Raw genomic sequence first — 20,226 nt, 5'->3', positions numbered from 1 at the left:
AAATAGGGTGCATGCTATCAGTCATGAAATTGCTAGTGATGAATTTGCCGCTGCTGAGTACCTTAACGATTTTATACTTTTTCCAATTGTATACATTTTTTTAATTAAAACAGACAAAGCTAAATTTTGCTACACATTTTTGCATTTTTCATTTATCAGCATAATTACATCCAGTATTTATACATTTATATTTTTCAAATAAACATCTATATAAGCACACACTATATATATATATATATATATACATATACACACACATATTACTATGTGTATTTTTTATCAGAAAAAAAATGGTATTGGTACTTACTGGCAAGGCACTCATTTGGGGTTGGTAGATAGGATGAAAAGGGGCCACCATCTAAGGCCTTTCCCCCTTCAACTGACTGCAGAGCCTATGAAATGACAACAGCCGCCAGCCTGTTGAGACTCAACCATAACGTCTCCTACACAGGTTGTACTACCTTTTAAATTTCTGCCTTTTGTTAACATTTGCTCTAAGCCTTTTTGAGCATACTATTTATCATGGAAATCTGTACAATATCTGGTAATGGTAGATAAGGTAGTCTTAACCACTATCACCGTAAAGCTTCCTCTGTCCATAGAACTTCTCTAATTGCCATTACTCCAACTTTAAAATCAACTGTTTTAGTGCTCTCTTCCATCTCACTCCTGATTTTTAATGTTCAGTCTATCAAGAAAAAAGACCCCATTATTCATGACTTAATCTGTACTCTCAGACCTGATGCTGTTTTAATCTCTGAGTCCTGGCTCCATGACTATGATAATGTTACTCTAAATAATTTATGCCCAACTGGGTACAGTCCTTTTATTATTGAAATCCCGTTGGGAAAAGCCAGCGGTAGCGCAAGTTTTCCTGTCTAAGCAATGAGGTAATATGTCCATATTCTTGCCGGCGCTTGAGGGTTCCTGGAGAGAGGTCAGTGAACACTGAAATCGAGTGGGACCCCTATTCCCATGATTTCCGCTTCCTGGCTGCTTGTAAAATTTTTCTTTTACTGGAAATCGAAGGAAGCATGTGATTGTCTCTCAGTAGGTTCTCTTGCCGTGGTCCCAGGGTCCTATGCGCCCTCTCGAATTCAATCAGCGGAGTAGAGGCTAGTTGATCTCCCTCCCCCGATTTAGAGAGAAAAAAGTGGCTTATAGATGTGACTACCTCGTGGCAGTCTGTATAGACCTCCATTTCGGGGATTCCGCAGAATCGCAGGTTCAACCTATTTTCTAGGTCCTCGATTTTAATTAGCAGTTCGGACTCCAAGTTTGAAAACCTTTCGCACTGGGACTGTATTTTCTCTATCTTTTCTGCCTGAGCATCCAGTCTTACGTCGCATTTGTCGACTCTGTGATCAATCTCTGCAATTTACTCCCTCATTTTTGCGAATTTCTCCAACATTTCATGCTTGTTAGTTTTCATATCAGCGTGCAGGTCTGTAAACCATTTGCGGAATTCACTTCTAGTAGGCATTGAGGAGGAATGCGAGTCTATATCTTCTGATGGGATCACCTCTTCAGCATCTGTTAGGCCCGCCATTGCCGTGTCTTCTCCCCCTGATAGGCCTCCCGTTTCTTCTCCGCGTTTAAGATAGGAGTATCGGCTGAGATCAGTGTCTTTTTTCCTAGAAGTCATGTGGGTGTTTGTCCAGAATGGTCGCGCTGCTCGTTATTTCCAACAAAAGGAGAGTGTGGAGGGCGATGCGCTCGGATGTTAGCTCAGGAGCTCCCTTCTCAGGCTGCCATTCCTCCCTGTGATGTCACCCGATTCATCTACAAGCTCTAATTCTAACAGGGACTGGATTACTATAATGGACTGTATTTAGGACTTTCTGACACTGCTGTTCGCCCACTTCAACTAGTGCAGAATGCTGACGCCTGTCGTCTTCTCAACATAAAAATTACAGACCATATTACTCCAATTCTCAGTACATTGCATTGGTTACCCATCACAAACTCTTATACAAATCATCCAATGTTTGGTTTTGTTCCTCTCTTTGAATGTATCAACTGATATCATCTTCGCTCAATAGACAAAAACCTTCTACAAATTCCCTCAATTAAATTGGCAAAACTAGATCTTACAAGAAGGCGTGCCGCCTTAGTCGCTGGCCTGGTACTCTGGAACTCGATCCCAGATCACCTCGGGCTCCTAAGTAATTCAAATAAATTTAAGAAAAAATTAAGCACTTATCTATGTTCGGTAGCATTTGGCAAGTTGCAAGCAGCTTGATCGCCTCGCCCCTTTTCCTCCCCTTTTTCAAGAGGCTTATAACTGACTTTCATCTGACGACCGCTTCAATGTGAACTTGTTTTGAATTTTAATGATTTGACTTGTTTTTTGTTTCTATGTTTTTATCAATTATGAATGTTTCCTGGAAACTACTTAGACCTGCTACCATTGTATAAGCGGTGCTTAAATGATTCTAAATAAATAAATAGACATTGCAAATATTAAGAACACAATGGGGTCGATTTTCAAAGCAGTGTATGGCTGTCCATATGCGCATGGTTCCTGGCACATGCACACATGGATGCGCTGATTTTATAACATGCGCGCGCCAGCATGCGCATGTTATAAAATCTGATGGCCGCGCGTACTTGCGCACCAGATTTTAACATCCGCGCGCGCATGTGCGGGCAGCACACTCTGGGGGTTGAATTTTCCATTAATACGCACAACGACACGATCGGGCCTCTCCCAGTTCCTTCCCAGTCCACTACAATTAAGGAGACGACTGGGAGGGAACTTTCCTACTCCCCGCCTAACCTTCCTTCTCTTCCCCTCTCCACCCCAATCCCTACCCCTACCTATCTACCCAAAATGTTTGTATTTTTCTACTTACTGCCCCGTCCCTCCCCTTTGGAGAGACCTGGCACTTCTGCACGTAACAGGGATTATGTGCATGGCTGGGCCCTTTTAAAATGCGCGCAAGTGCGCGCAAGGCCTGACCGCATGCATAACCTCTGTTTTTTACGTGCACGGGCCTTTGAATATTTGGGCTAATATGCCTTCTTTTGGGAAAACAGAACAAATTAGACTGCTACAGATCACTATACAGAAACTATACGTTAGCAAAATTTCTCACCTTGATCATACAGACAGAACATGGATAGACCATACAGAATAAGTGACTACAAATGTGCCCTCTTCCTTTCCTACCCAAGGTTCTCTCTGACTCTCTTCTCCTAGCAGGCGGGCTGAATCTCCTCTCTCCTTCTCCAGAGACTAAATATCAGTACTATTCTCTCCCCTAGTTGCCTGTCCAGATAGTGTCTCTTCCCCATATTTCTGCTCTGTGCAAAAGAGAGGACACAGGGTGAACAGAGGTGGCACAGGATGCACATTTTTTTAGGAGACCCCAGGGCAAATCAAACTGATGGAGGGAAAGGTGTCAGTACTTAGTTTTCACAGTACTCCGTGAAAAAAAAGCCAACACACACATATATATACAAAGCAAACTAACAAATCAGGCAATATGTATTAATAACCAGTGCTTAATTTAAATAGAAAAAACACTCTCAACAGAATGGGACAAAAGCACTTTCATTACAACCCAACACAAAATAATAATGTCAACAAATCAAAAAAAATGATTTACAAAAATTTTTTATTACAAAAAAGATTTCTAATCAAATACCTATGTCAAGCAATATCCTGCATCATTCTAATAAAATACAATTCTCAAAAGTACACATAACATGAAATGAATGATGATCAACAACCTATATGTGTATCACACAAAAACACATTGGTACTGAATATTTCCCACCCACCCATAAATGACAATAGACTCCTCATTCATATCCCGCACCATACCGTTCATACAATATATAATCTAAACTTATGCATAGAAAAGGAAATGCCTAATAACAATTTGTAAATTTTCTATATGATTACAACCTATCTATCCTGGTAACTTAAACTCATGTTCATCTTGGATGTGTTTTCACGAAATCCCATTGTGTGTGTGTGTGTATATGGCTTTTTTTTTCTTAATTCTCTGAATAGAACACTGATTCAAAAATAATTTGTGAAACCCCATTGTGCTGATTCCACTGCAACCTTTCCCTTTTTTTTTTTTTTTGACTCAGTAGTTTTATCCTTCTCAGTTCAAACTGGTTCCTAATGTTAAAAAAAAAAAGTTAAATAAAATAAATAAATATATAGTAGCATGAGCCTTCATTCTTAACTAGTTAGGGATTTTTCCCCATAGTGCTGCTTTCCCCCTTCCCCCAGCCATTGCAACTAGAGACCTTAGTTTAGGGTTACAAATCATGGCACCTTCCAGAACCCAGTGCACATGCACCCTGCAACTGGCCACCACTGTTCATTTTATGTGTTTATTTTTAAAGAACTACCACCCACCAGGAAGCTGGCTGCTTTGTCTCTTTGTGGCTTCTATCTATCCACTACGTCTCTCTACAGGAGATGCATCCTAGAACACAGCACCTTGAATAAGTTCCAGTGTTTGCACTATTTATGTGTGGAGGACAAAGCTGTGCTTATTTTTGTTCATTTATCTTTCATTTATCTTTTTTCACAGAGCCAATGAGAACACCAAAAACCCTGAAGATTGCAGAGATCCAGGCAAGGCGTATTGCAGTAGACTGGGAGTCGCTGGGCTACAACATCACTCGTTGCCACACATTCAATGTCACCATTTGCTATCATTATTTCTGGGGTCAGAGTGAGAGCAAAGCAGACTGTCTGGACATGGATCCTAAAGCACCCCAGCATGTTGTAGATCACCTGCCACCATACACAAATGTCAGTCTTAAAATGATCCTCACCAATCCAGAAGGGAGGAAGGAGAGTGAGGAGACTATTATTCAGACAGACGAAGACCGTAAGTATATATGCTGATTTATCGATTTATGTTGAATTTATGTACAAAGAGGGACCCTAGGTATATTTGCAGCTAATGCATTTTGTGTATATACCATTTCTTGGGTGGCACATTTTATTCATCTGCCAAAGACAGCTCCATTTGCCTAAAATTGTTCCTCCTCTGTGTATTATATATTGTGCCACGTGCTTTTATGTGTAGACCTGCGGGGCTATGTGAAAACACCTCTGCAGCACAAGCGCGTGAAGACATGCACAGTGATACAAAGTCAATGACTGACAGAACTCTTTGTGCTAATGCAAACATGGATTATTTGTATTTGGTAAAGATGCTTTTTTGAAGTTAAAAATATATGAAACTAGTGAATCGAAGCCACAAAAGCTGCTTTTGATACATATATGTTTTGCTAATTTGGGATGAAGGGAAGACCATTTTTTCCCACTTTCCTGTATATAATGGCATTTCAGCCCAGCTCATTCAAGAAGTTGCCATGTTTGAAACACTACTCTCAGGTGCACACTGATATAGCACCCTGTTCCTTCTAAGAGATTGATTTTAAATGAAGCTATTTTATCTGTGATTTGAGGTCTGGTGAGCACGAAAAAATTGTTTATTCTACGTAAACAAGCAGGACTAAGATTAGGTATACAAGTGGATGATGCCATCCAACAGCGCAGAGACACAAAAACTCTCTCAGAGCTCTGAAAAGCTTCATGAGTCTCTTCAGTCCTTTTTCTTCCACTAACGTAAAAGCATGTTTTTTGAATCTCTTCATGCTGCTAGTCATGTCTTCCCTGGTGTATTTTTTTTTTTTACTTACATTGAGGTAGATTTTCAAACAATATGCGCGCACGTACTTTTGTTCGCGCCACCGGCGCGAACAAAAGTACACCAGATTTTATAAGATACGCGCGTATCTTATAAAATCCGGGGTCGGCGCACGCAAGGGGGTGCACATTTGTGCAACCTGCGCACGCCGAGCCCAGCGCGGCCTGCCTGTTCCCTCCGAGGCCGCTCCGATTTCGGAGCGGCCTCGGAGGGAACTTTTCTTCGCCCTCCCCCCACCTTCCCCTCCCTTCTCCTACCTAACCCACCCCCCCGGCCCTATCTAAACCTCCCCCTTACCTTTGTTGGCAAAGTTACGCCTGCTGAAAGCAGGCGTAACTTTGCGCGCGTCGCCGGCAGCCCTGCTCCGTCCTCCGGTCCCAGGGGCGTGGTCCGGAGGCCTCGACCACGCCCCCGGGCCCGCCCCCGAAACGCCGCGACACGCCCCTGAAACGCCGCGTCGTTTCGGGAACGCCCCCGGACATGCCCCCTCCCTCCCCTTTTCGAAAGCCCCGGGACTTACGTGCGCCGGCAGCCTATGCAAAATAGGTGCGCCGGCACGCGCAGGGGTTTTAAAATCTGCCCCTTTGGTTTTTTTATTTAATTTTTAATTATTTTTCGAATCTTCTAAAAAAAAATGTTTATCTTCAAATAGAGTTTGGTTTGGCATCAGTCTTTCAAAATGACTATTGTCAGATTAGCGTGACAGATATTTGCTGTGTTGGGCCTTCCCATGACATGCAAAATTGTGCTGTCTGTGCTCCCAGGTCTCTAAGGGTCAGACAGTCAAGGCACTGTTCCTTGAAAGAGTTTTGGAGCTCTTCTCAAGCATCTACTTCTGCAGTTAAGGTAAATCATTCTTCAGCTTAGAAGTCATCTTCTAAATCAGAAAAAGTGCAGTCATCTCCCGATTGGCACCATGACTCAGAGAAATCTTGATGAGGCTAATGACAGTAAATCCAGTGCCTCAACATCAAAATGTGTGCGCTACATGCCGATAGGTGAAGAGACGATCCCCTTTGTTGGAATTCCTGCTCGACACTAAAATTTTACCGGTGCTGTCCTCTGCACATTGCAAGCTTCCCAGTACCAATTCTGGTTCCTGAATCAGACAGTTCTTCCACTGCCTTTCCTGCAGCTGACCACTATCTCATGATTTGGAGAATGTGGTCAGAATTTGTAAAAATAAAATGATTTTACTGACTTGCCACCTCTTCCATCATTGGAACAGATGTCACTCTTTATGAAGTCAGTAACTATAATGGGGAGCTTCAGACAAGGATATGGCAGGCATCTTTATCAGCTCTGCCACTGTCGAGAACACAAATCAAAATAAAGTTCAGTCTTGTCAAGATCATTGGAAAATCCAGCTGTCCTACCAATCAGTGGTTGTAGAATCAGCTTTAAAAAAGGCAAAAATATGAAAAACTCATTCTAATACTCCTCCAAGTGTTCCAATCGTCTGTTAAGTTCCAGAATAGCCGCACATCTATTGCACTTAGTACAATATATGTATTATTGCCTACAAAAACTACAAGATATCTCCCAACGTCTATCAGTGTTTAAACAACATTTCATGCCAACTTTCCATAAAACTGAAGAATGTGGTAAATACCAAATCAGATAAGCCTGTGAGACATATAACAGTTCTTCCAGGGTATCAGCAATAGCCATTGAAGCAAGATTAGCTTGACTTTAAGCTTCAGGGCTATCTGAAGTTATACATTGGAAAATCTTGCTATTGTCCCATGTATGGAGGATACTCTTTTTAAAGAAAAAGTGAAAGAAATAGTAGACCTTGTAAAGATCGTTGTACTACTCTCCTGATTTTATTAGCCCCAATGATGGAGCAATATTCTGTCTCTTGGAAGACCCACCCTCAATACTACAAAAGGCAGTAACTTCTATTCATGAAGGAGACAAGCTTACTCTGTTCAGCAACCCTGCCCTCAGCAAGAACAAGAGCAGCAACTCAGGTACTGGGTTAGAAAGAGAGAGAGTATAAATTAAATATTTGCACACACAAACCAAACCAAAATTTTTTCCTACAACTTCGAGCAAAATTTCAGGTTAGTTTGGGCAGACTTCCAATGGAGAAGACGATTCCAGTATTTTATTCCCTCATGGTCTTTGATAACCAGAGATTTGTGGGTATTAAAGATAATACAGTAGAGATGCCATTTAAATTTCAAATCTTTCTTTTGGACATAAGGGTATTCTGACAGGACAAGCAGGATGGTAGTCCTCACATATGGGTGACATCATCAGGATGGAGTCCAATCACGGAACACTTGTCAAAGTTTCTAGAACTTTGACTGGCACCTACTGGGCATGCCCAGGATGGCACTAACCCTGGAACCAGCAGGGATCCCCCTTCAGTCTTCTTTTTTCTGCACAGCAGTAGCCACGCGGGTTAAGGAGCTCTCTTGAGATTCTTGACAGGAATTTTCCTCACGGAACTTCTTTTAAAATTTTGAAAAAAATCCTACCCCGTAGGGGTCCCCCTATCGATATTGATACTCCATGATCGAAAGGTAAAGTTTTACCCTTGTTTTGGTCAATTCCCTTCGAGTTATCCCTTTGGGGCCTACCGGCCATCGACCGCACCACGGCTACATTTTTGTTGGAGCCATGGCATCAGGTTTTCATCGGTGCCCCGACTGTACTCGAACAATGTCCATCACTGACCCGCATGGGGTCTGTGTTATGTGTTTGGGGTCCGACCACGATGTCCTTACTTGGACCAAATGTGTTTGGTCCAAGTTTGGTTTGTTTAGAGAAAATGGACTTTTCTCTTTCAGTTAAAAACCCCAACTCCATCGATGGCTTCAACGTCGTCCAAGCCGGTGCCATCGACCTCTCACAAGCACTGGGACACCACTGCTGTTCGACCAGCATCGACGATTCCAAAGGTGTCGATTGCCTCCTTTCCTCCTCAAGAAAAGGACCGAGGAGAACATCGTGAAAAGCGTCAACACCGGCATCGGAAGGCTGTCCATCGATCCAGGCAAATCCTCGGCATTGACGTCGACAGAGCCACCAACAAAGAAGCCCCGTCCAAAAAAGGCTCCATCTTCTTCTGTAACTGGGTCACCGAGGTGTTCCCCACCTTCAGTGGTGCCGGGATCCGCAATTCCACCTTCACCGGTGGACCCTCTGGCTACGCTAGTACTGCCTCCTACTCCGGTGCCGGGGTTCCATGCCCCAGGCTTCCGCGTGGAATTGGATCGGATGATCATAGAGGCCATCAGTAAAGCACTTCAGGGCTTCCATCCTCCATCGATGCCGGCGCCGGTCACCGATCCGATTCCCGTAGCACGCACACCGCTACTGGGTAGACTGGATGTGTTGATCGGTGCCCTGCTTCCGATGGAACCAAGAGCACCAGTGGGTCCAGTGCCTTCTACACCAATTCCATTATCATCGGATGATGAAGAAACACCAATACCCATTCCACTGTCTGGGATCTTACCACCGACTCGTCCATCGATGTCGCCGGTCCCTTCGGTGCCTCCATTGGTGCCTCCATCGATGCTGTCGATGCCTAGGCCTGGATTAGCACCATTTCTCCCTGCTGGAGACCCACTAGGTGCTGGAGATCAGCCCTATAATTCTTGGACTGATAATTTGTCCCAGGATACAGATGATCTACCATGAGAGCCTTCTCCCCAGATGAAAGACTATGCTCTCCACCAGAAGATATGTCTTTTATTAATTTCACCAAGGAAATGTCTGAAACCATTCACTTTCAGCTTCAGATGGAAGAGGACTCTAGGCACAAGATGCTGGAAGTACTCCAATTTCTAGATGCTCCTAAGGAAATCATATCTATATCTATACATGAATTCTTGCTTGATCTCCTGAAGAGAAACTGTGAACACCCATGTTCGGTGCCACCTGTCAACCGCAAGACGGATGCCACCTATCTCGTGCAGTCAGCTTCTGGGTTCCAAAAGTCACAGTTGGATCATCACTTTGTGGTTGTTGAATCAGCCCAGAAGAAGGCACGACGTTCAAAACGTCATTCCTCCATACCTCCAGGGAAGGAACAAAAATCCCTGGATGCTTTTGGCAGGCGTGTCTTCCATGGCTCAATGCTCATATCTCACATTGCCTCTTACCAGTTATACATGACCCAGTATAACAGAGACCTTTTTAAACGGATCCAGGACTTCTCTGATTCTTTACCAGAGCAACTCCAGACTCAACTTCATTCTCTGGCTCAGAAAGGTCTAGATGCTGGAAAGCACGAGGTCCGCGCTACATGTGATATCTTTGACACTGCCTCTAGAATGTCTGCAGCGGGAATTAGTGCAAGAAGATGGGCCTGGCTCAAGTCCTCAGACTTAAGACCAGAAGTCCAAGACAGGTTAGCAGATCTACCCTGTGTGGGCGATAATCTCTTCGGGGAAAAGATCCGAGAAACTGTGGCGCAGTTGAAGGACCACCATGAAACGCTGCGCCAGTTTTCTTCTGTGCCATCTGAGTTCCCTTCCACCCCTAAGAGAACTTTCAGACGTGACTAAGCGGCTGACCTACAAGCCAAGGAAATTTTATCCTCTGGCTTCTAGAGGATGCTCTTTCAGACCTTACCAAAAAGGTCAATCCAGGCAGACTCGGCCTCAAAAGTCTGATCCAGCTTCTCAGCCTTGACCAGCGACAGGGTTTTCACTCCTTCCTAGAGAAAGTGTAAGCCAACCTCCTCTTCCATCCACACCAGTCAGCAGTCAGCTCTGCCACTTCATACAGTCACCACAGACCACTGGGTACATGCAGTAGTCACTCAGGGTTACCACCTAAATTTCCTGACTGTTCCAACGGACTCTCCAACTCGGCTGACGTGGGGGACGTCCGGCCACTCTCCCTTGCTTGAACAGGAGGTCTCATCCCTCCTCAAATCCCGAGCAATAGAACCCGTGCCCCTCTCCCAGCAGGGGTTTTATTCCCGGTATTTTCTAATACCAAAATTGTCAGGTGGCGTACGCCCGATACTGGACCTCCGCACACTAAACAAATTTTTGCACAGAGAAAAATTCAAAATGGTAACCTTGGGCTCTCTACTTCCTCTTCTACAAAGAGGAGATTGGCTATGCTCCCTAGATCTCCGAGATGCTTACACACACATCTCAATTACTCCATCTCATCGCAATGTTTTATTCCTGATACCATTTATTATTTATACGTGTTTTATGTAAAGCCTGTTGCTGCGTTACGTTTTATTGTAAACCGAGGTGATGTTCCAAACGTGCCTCAGTATATAAAAACCCTTAAATAAATAAGTACCTGCGATTCCTGGTTGGCCCTTGTCATTTCCAGTACCGTGTACTACCATTTGACCTGGTGTCTGCTCCACGAGTATTCACCAAGTGCCTGGTGGTAGTCGTATCCTTCCTCAGGAATCAGGGTGTGCATGTCTACCTTTATTTCTACGATTGGTTGATAAGGGCTCCGACTCAGCAGGGCGCATTAACTTCCCTGCATCTCACTATCAAAACCCTGATCGCCTTAGGGTTTCTAATCAACTATCCCAAATCCAAGATAGTTCCATCCCAAACCCTATCCTTTATAGGGGCCGACCTAAACACTATACAGGCGAAAGCCTTCCTCCCCCAGGATCGCGCTTTCACCATAACATCTCTGGCGCATCAACTACAGACTCGAGTATCTTCAACTGCTCGTCACTTCCTCATACTGTTGGGTCACATGGCTTCCTCGGTGCATGTCACTCCGATGGCTCGCCTAGCCATGAGAGTAATGCAGTGGACCTTAAAATGCCAGTGGATTCAAGCTTGTCAGCCAATGTCCAGCATTATCCAAGTTACCAAACAGCTCTGTCTGTCACTAGCCTGGTGGATGCACCACTCCAATCCCATTCAAGACCTTCCATTTCAGGCTCCAGATCCTCAAATTATCTTAACAGATGCATCCTACCTCGGGTGGGGTGCACATGTAGGTGACCTGCAGACTCAGGGAACCTGGTCTCCAGAGGAACCCAAACACCAATTTCCTGGAGCTACGGGCGATCAGGTATGCCCTCAAGGCCTTTCAGGATTGCCTATCAAACAAAGCTATCCTGATTCTACCTCCTGTGTCAGGAAGCTGCACAGATATGGGCATGGACCCTTTCCCGCTCGATGTGCCTCAAAGCACCCTACTTGCTGGGAGTGGACAATGTGTTGGCGGACAAGCTGAGTCGAACTTTCCATCCACACGAGTGGTCTCTCAACCCCACGGTAGCGGACATGATATTCCAACATTTGGGCTACCCTTGAATAGACCTCTTTGCATCTGTCCACAACCACAAAGTAGGCAACTTCTGCTCTCTCATTCGCAGTCACCACTCGCAACCAAGAGATGCCTTTGCCCTCTCGTGGGCCAGCGGTCTCCTCTATGCGTACCCTCCACTTCCACTCATATCGAAGACACTCGTGAAGTTACGGAGGGACAAGGGCGTAATGATTAGATGCAGTTCCAACACTGCTCTCTACATTAATGGTGGGGTGGAAGGGAAATAGAACTAAAAGGTTACTAAGAGCCAAGAGTAACAGATAAGTATGAGAGAAAAAAAAAAGTGCAAAACGTGCTGGGCAGACTGGATGGGCCGTTTGGTCTTCTTCTGCCGTCATTTCTATGTTTCTATGTTACTATGATTCTGATAGCCCCTCACTGGCCACGCCAGGTGTGTTTTCCAATCCTCCAGGACCTATCAGTATGACAACACATTCCTCTAGGGAAGGATCCCCTTCTAATTACTCAAAACGAAGGGTATCTGCGTCACCCCAACCTCCAAGCTCTGTCTCTGACGGCCTGGATGTTGAAAGGTTAATACTCCAACCTTTTAACCTTTCAGAGTCGGTATCCCAAATCCTTGTGGCTTCATGAAAGCCTTCAACGAGAAGGTCTTATCGCTCTGAATGGAAGAGGTTTACGGTCTGGTGTACTTCCATGTCCATAGACCCCTCCACTTGTTCCACTGCAAGGTTCCTAGACTACCTCTGGCACCTGTCAGAGTTAGTCCTAAAAACTTCCTCTATCAGGGTGCTTGTTAGTGCAGTGTCTGCGTACCATAAGGGTATAGGAAATATCTCCATTTCAGCGCAACTCTTAGTATCATGTTTCATGAGAGGCTTGCTCCATTTAAAACCTCTACTGTGCCCTCCTGCCCCTGCTTGGGATCTTAATGTGGTTTTGGGACAGCTCATGAAACCTCCGTTTGAGCCTCTCCACTGTGATCTCCGCTATCTCACCTGGAAGGTAGTTTTTCTTCTTGCGATCACGTCTGCTCGCAGAGTTAGTGAATTACAGGCATTAGTTACCTACCCGCCTTACACTAAAATTCTGCATGACAGGGTAGTGCTCTGCACTCACCCTAAATTCTTGCTGAAGGTAGTGTTGGAATTTCATATTAACCAATCTATTATCCTACCTACCTTTTTTCCCAGGCCCCATTCAAACCTAGGAGAACAGGCTCTGCATTCTTTGGATTGCAAACTTGCTCTAGCCTTCTATCTGGACCGCACGTCGGCCCACAGGAAATCCACTCACTTGGTTTTCTTTTGGTACCATCAAATTGGGAAATTCTGTGGGAAAGCAGACCCTCGCCTCCTGGTTGGCGGAATCCATTTCCTTTTGCTACCAACATGCAGGCATTCCGCTACAAATCACACTCGGTCAGGGCCATGGCGACATCAGGAGCACACCTCCGATCGGTGCCTCTTGCTGATATTTGTAAGGCTGCTACCTGGAGTTCTCGCCATACTTTCGCAGCCCATCATTGCTTAGATAAGGCTGGCACACAGGATTCCATCTTTGGCCATTATACGCAACTTGTTTTCAGTTTAACTTCCCAGGATCCTTCCACCGATCCGTTTAGTATTCCCTCCTAACCAAATTTCCACCCCTGTTGTGCCTGTTGCATGTCTTTGGGTGCATTTGATGCTTTGCTCGGGCATCCTCAGCTCAGTACTCACCCATATGTGAGGACTACCATCCTGCTTGTCCTGTGAGAAAGCAGAGTTGCTTACCTGTAACAGGTGTTCTCACAGGACAGCAGGATGTTAGTCCTCACGAAACCCGCCTGCCACCCCGCGGAGTTGGGTTCGTTTACGTTTTCTTATTTTATTTTTCGCATGTACTTTTACTATAAGATGAGACTGAAGAGGGACCCCTGCTGGATACAGGGTCAGTGCATTGCTGGGCATGCCCAGTAGGTGCCAATCAAAGTTCTAGAAACTTTGACAAAAGTGTTCCGTGATTGGGCTCCATCCTGATGATGTCACCCATATGTGAGGACTACCATCCTGCTTGTCCTGAGAAAATACCCTTATCTCCAAAAGAAAGATTTGAAATTTAAATGGCATCTCTACTGTATTATCTTTAATACCCAAGAATCTCTGGTTATCAAAGACCATGAGGGAATAAAATACTGGAGTCGTCTTCTCCATTGGAAGTCTGCCCAAACTAACCTGAAATTTTGCTCGAAGTTGAATAATTTTGTGTGATTTGCAAATTTGATCACCTCTAATTGCTCCCTTTTCCAGATCATTTATGAATATGTTAAACAGTACAGGTCCTAGTACCATTCCTTGTGGTGTCCAATAATAACCTTTCTCCATTGGGAAAACAGACCATATAGTTCTACCTTCTGTTTCCTGATTTGAAACTAGTTACCAATCCAGAATAATACATTTGCCTCCTGTCTCATAACTTTTTCATTTCCTGAGTCTCCTCTCAAGGGAGACTGTCAAATGCTTTCTGAAAATCTAAATACATTATCAGGCTTATTTTAAAATGAATGTGCCTGTGACCCATGCACATGCATATTGACACAAGAGCAAAGATATGCTGGAATTTATATCGTTTGCACATGTTTAAAAATAGTTATTTATTTCTCAGCTTTTTTTATATTGCACAAATAGAAAACTGATCAGAGCAGTTTACATCAAAACAAATCAGAATCACATCACATCAAATAAATATATCAACCACACATAAATATGCTCCTAAATTTGAGATTACTGAAGCTCAGCTAGTGTACGTGTTTTCCATAGGTCTTTGTTGGCTTTTGCGCGCATGTGTAGGCAGATTTTAAAACATGCTCGTGTGAGGAACAACCCAGTTTTTCCAGTTAGAACACCAGTTTGCCCAGTTAACATCGAGGTGTTCAGACCCCTCTGGTTCTTCATCCTGCATGCCCCCTAGTTGACCTAGACCCCTCACCCTGCCCTATAAACCCTAAAACTTGAGAGCTACAGACTTGCTCTTCATTTGGAGCAGTAGTTATGCAGATAAGCCAGCATGCGCCACAATCTCAGTTTTTAAAATGCAGTTACACATGTAACTGTTGGTCCCACCCCTTTTCCTGCCTCTTATTTTTGACCTGTGTACCAATTTATATATGCAAATACTTCACGGCTTTTTAAAATCGGCATTGCTCATGCGTGGCTGCATATGTGCATATGTGGTCATTTTTTGAGCGAGCAACAATTTTAAAATCTACCTCTATATGAGCAGGCTAACTTTTATATACAGGTTTATTTACACTTTCAAAAAGCTAATAGATTTGCAAGGAAGGACTTCCCTTTGCCTAAAACCACGTTGACTTCACTAGGAAGCCACGTCTGTCTATTTAGCGAATAATTGTTTTTTAGAATAGCTTCTACTATTTTGCCCTGAACCAATGACAGGCTTATTATAGGTCTGTAGTTTCCTAGATCATCCCTGGAGCCTTTAAAAAAAAAAAAAAAATCAAGTACGTTGGCCATGTATTGTTTTCTTCATTTGATATCGAGCTTGAATCCCTAGATTGTCAGCCAAACCTGTTCCCAAATTGCAGATATCAGCTAAACTCAGTTCTTGGTTACCAAAATCATTTATTTGAAGGAAGAGCAATTCAGCACTCACAGTAAATGAGAATATCCAAGAGTAGCGGAACAGGTTGATGCTGTAATACGTTTCTCTGAAAGTTAATAGTAAATAAGAGATGAAAAGATGATGCCCCCAGCGCCCAAAAGAGGCTAAGAGCAAGCTGCCAGCCTGCCAAGAGCCTTCTTCCAATTGAAAGTCTCTGTAGGAAATAGCTGTTCCAGGAATACCTTTGGTAAAGGGACCAATAGGAAGAGGTTAAACACATAAAGGGGAAGATGAAGCAAACAAAAACAGATCTAATAAGTTCAGAAATAACCAATCAGGGCAGAGAACTTAAAACTCTGCTGAAAATCTAACCAGTGCAATATCACAGGGTGACATTGAGTAGCAGCATAATAAAGAAACATACATATTCTGCAGAGGCATAACAGACCACGATCCCATTTTAAATGATAGATTACAGATTACTATTAACAGGTTTGCAATTTCATAATTGAGTTCTTTCAGGATTCAGGATAGGTGGATCTGGTCATGTTGATTTGTAGAACTTTAGTTTGTCAATCTTCCATTATCACAGAGATTTGCATTAGTTGCTCAGAAATACCACCATCAAAGAAGGTTTCCGATGTGGCTACATCGTAACATCCTCCTCAGTAAAGACAAATAAATCATTCAGCTTTTCTGATATTTTCTTGTCTTCCCTCAGCAACCATTTTACCCTTAAATCATCTAGGGCTCTGGCTGACTCCCTCATAGTATTTTGCTTTGAATGTTCTTGAACAAGCGTTTTGTCTCTTTTTGTATTTGTCTTTTTTATGTTTTTTTTAATTAGCTTTTGTGTCTATGGCAAACTTCTCAAATTCTCTTTTGGCCTTTTGTACTACTATTTTACATCTAACTTGCCAGTATTTCAGCTCTTATCTATTTTCTCATTTGGATCTGCTTTTCATTTTTTGCAAGATGCCCTTTTGGCTTTAACTTCCCTCTTTCACTTCACCATTAAATCATGCTGGCAGTCATTTGATCTGCCTTTGACTTTTTTTATATGCATGAAATACATTTTATCTGGGCTTTCAAAATATTTTTAAATAATGTATGTGCCTCATATAAACTTTTAAACTTTGCAACTGCTCCCTTTTAGTTTTTTAAAACATTTCCTCATTCTATAATAGTCTACCTTTTAAAGTTATATGGTACTGTGTAGGTTTACTTAATGTTCTTCTTCCAGTGATTATATTAAATTCATTTGCATTATGATTGCTGTTGCTAAGTGGCTCCAACACAATAACCCATTTCACCAGATTGTGCAGTCCACTAACATTGCTCACTTTTTTGTTGGTTTTATGATCAACTGTTCCTTGAAACAGTCATTTGACATTGACCCAATAAATACTAAGGTAATAGAAATCTTCCATTATTATTGTGTTGCCAATTTTATTTGCCTTTCTAATGACTGCTAGCATTTTACTGCTGGTTTCTTCATTTTGTCTAGATGGACAGCAGTGTGCATTCACTGCTGTACAATTTCCTGTCACACACTTGATTTCTATCCATAAGTACATTTCCTGGAGGACTTTTATCCTCTTTGACTGTCATACTTTACATATAGTAGCACCCCTCCACCAATGTGATATGCCCTGTCACATTGATATAATTTATATCCTGATATCAAATATACCCAGATATTCATCATTACTAGCTTGGTTATCCTCCTTCTAGCAATAAATTTCTGCATTTTTCTATGGAGAACAATCACTGTCAGGTCCAAGTTCTTCCTGTCAGTCTCTCATTGGCTCCCAGAGTCTTCACATAATGCTTTGCAGTAATTGTTGTTCATCTATGATTGCACAATGTATTTGTTTTTCCTTACCTAGTCAACTGGCTCTGCAGGCCTATTCCTTCTCACTTCGTACTGTGGAAACTCTTCAATCTAGGTTTTGTCATCAGTCTCATAAAATCCTGTAGACTGTATAGGAGCTCATCTGGATACAACACAAGTGAAAGCTCTTCTTCCAAAACATAATAAACATTTTGGTGAGCATAATCCTGGTAATCTGCAAATAAAGACAAGTTACAGCTCAGCTATTATTGCAGATGTTGGGGCACATAGCAAAATTCTGTGGCCTTCCTTTTGCTTACCTTACCATGAGATGAGCTCAGTGGCACTTAAAATTCCAGTGGAAGTAATCTCTTTCAAGCTACAAATATCCATCATTCTCATCAATTCTCTGATGTGGTTAAATCCTTCCAACCTTTGCAGAGGTCACTTCCACTAACCTCAGTTTTAGGAAACAAGACCCATGATGCTTCCAGTCAAGACTGAGGAACTCATTTTAACCACTCATGTTTTCAGGGAACCTGGTTGTCAGTGGAAAAAATACTTCACAGGAACAATCTAGACTTCAGCCATCTTCAGTGCTCTCTAAGTATTCAGTCCCCATTTATAGAACAAAGTAGTCTTAATTCAGACAGCCAAGTGGCTATGTACTATATCATCAAACCAGGAGGGACAGGCTTCTTCAACCTTTATCAAGAAGCCTATAAGATTTAGAAATAGGGAATTTCCCAAAGAATCTTTCTTCAAGCTATCTGCAGGGGTTAGAAAATCAGATAACTAAATTGTCGCTAGTACTGCCATACAAATGATCATTGGATGATTGAGTAGCTCAGGAATTGGTCTGGCTCTGGGGTACCCTGATGATAGATCTATTTCCAATACCATTTAACAAATTTCCAACATATTGTTCCAAGATGCCAGCAGAGGGACAGTCTGGTAGCAAATATCTTCTCAAGTCCATGACTGTGTGCTTTCCCCCAGTATCATTTATAACTAAAGCACTTCAGAAGTTAAGGAAGGAAAAGAGTGAAATGGTTTTGGTAGACCAGTTATAGCTTTGTCAAGTTTTTCTACGGCTACAACACCTAGCTGTTCAACATCTGGTAAAATTGAACATATTCTCATCCCTGATCATCCAGAGTGGGAATCTCCTTCATCCTAATTTCTGTTGTTGGCTCTAACCACATGAGTATTGAAAACAAGTTATCGGCTTCCCAACAATTGCCTTCTGAAGTGGGCATAGTTCTCCTAACATCTAGAAAATGCTCAATGAGAAAATCTTATAATTTTAATGGAAAAGGTTCACTATCTGGTATTCTACCTCTGTGTCCTGTTGCCCTGTTAGTTCAATATCTGTTAAACCTTTCTAAATCAGGAATGAAGACTATCAGAATTCATCTGAAAATTTCAAGTGTCATCCTATTTCTCATCAACTTCCTGTTGCCAGTTTCATGAAAGGCTTAAATCATCTTAAACCTCCAATTAAAGATCCTCATATACCCTGGGTTCTAAATGTAGTTCTAGCTTAACTCATGAGTTAATTTTTCTTGTGATCTTGAATTTTAACAGGTACATTACTTGATCAGCTAAAGAAGTATAACAGAAAACATTAAAAAGAAAGGAGCTGTTTACATAAGACTGCATTGCTCATAATAAGGAAAAGCCCCTGATATTCAAGAATACCACTAACGATACGATGTCAAGCTATCTAAATGGATACCATAGGGCACCTAGATAATTAAGGTGAAAATAATGTTCCACCCATTCCCACATCCATTTGGAAATTATATTATATGAAGCTGCTACCACTTTTTCATACTTATAAAACAAACATATAGTATTCCACCAAAAAAATGAACATTTCAATCGACTATATATATTTTTCCAATTATTCAAAATAATCTTAATTGCAACAAAGCAGAAAATCCACTAACTTTCTTTATGGTTTCATAATTGAGGTTGCAGAGCTAAGGATTTCAAAACACCAATGCTATAAGATATTATATTGGACAAGTGATTTTTCAAAATAGTAGAAATCTTTCCCACACTCCCAGCCAGAAGATGTATGCATGAGAACAATAATAAAGTATATGAGATAATGTAACATTGGGGATACAACTGGACCCAAGAAGCAAGGGATTGAAACAGCTCAGTTTTTTTTAAAATGCAAGAAGTCCATATTGCTCAGTGTGCTTATAAAAACATTGATTAATGTGGGAGGAAAGAGAAACTCGAGGTGAAGTACACCAATAACAATCCCAGGGAAAACCATTACCAATAAAAAGTTCAGTTTCCCACATTTTCTCTAACCCAACACATTGAGGAAACTTAGCATTCTTCAAATATTTATATATATATATATATATATATATTAGAAGGCATATCACCTTGACTGACTAAGGGGATTAATATGGAAACAATCTGCGATTGCAAGGAAAAGGACATGAAAGCGCAGGATTGTAGTTGGACCAATCTAAACATTTGTGAACGTTGGAAATAAAATATAGTAGTTAACTGAAAGAAAGAAATAAACTTCACATTTTCAGTCATATGATCAACTGACCAGATCCCCAGCCTGTTGCCATAAAGAACAAGACAGACATGTCCCATCAATTTTGAAAAGTGGATTAAATTATAGAAAAGTCAAATTAGAAAATATTCAAGGAATTTAATAAATTGCTTGAGTATACCAGATGCTCCTTGGAAAGAACAATGAACAAGCATAGGCTTGAAAAGAAAGGATAATGAGATACTTGGCAATGACCAGGTAAAGCAGAAAGTTTTATTTTTAGTAGCAATTACATGTGCCTGGAAAGAAAGTGAGAGACAAGTCTGTAC

The 20,226-nt window shown here is 42.1% G+C and overlaps 1 protein-coding gene across 4 annotated transcripts in view; it reads left to right on the top strand.

Annotated features, from left to right (window-relative positions):
* The window catches only part of PTPRK (protein tyrosine phosphatase receptor type K), a 1,381,492-nt gene that overhangs the window by 994,897 nt on the left and 366,369 nt on the right, over nt 1-20,226 (top strand). For all 4 annotated transcript variants that reach the window (XM_029594541.1, XM_029594542.1, XM_029594544.1 and 1 more), the window contains exon 8: nt 4,557-4,859. In XM_029594541.1, the coding sequence (XP_029450401.1) occupies nt 4,557-4,859 (303 nt within the window). The remainder of the gene's footprint in view (nt 1-4,556; nt 4,860-20,226) is intronic.

This window comes from Rhinatrema bivittatum, chromosome 3, assembly GCF_901001135.1.
Source record: "Rhinatrema bivittatum chromosome 3, aRhiBiv1.1, whole genome shotgun sequence".
NCBI lineage: Eukaryota > Metazoa > Chordata > Amphibia > Gymnophiona > Rhinatrematidae > Rhinatrema > Rhinatrema bivittatum.
This window is presented reverse-complemented; position numbering and strand designations above follow the sequence as displayed.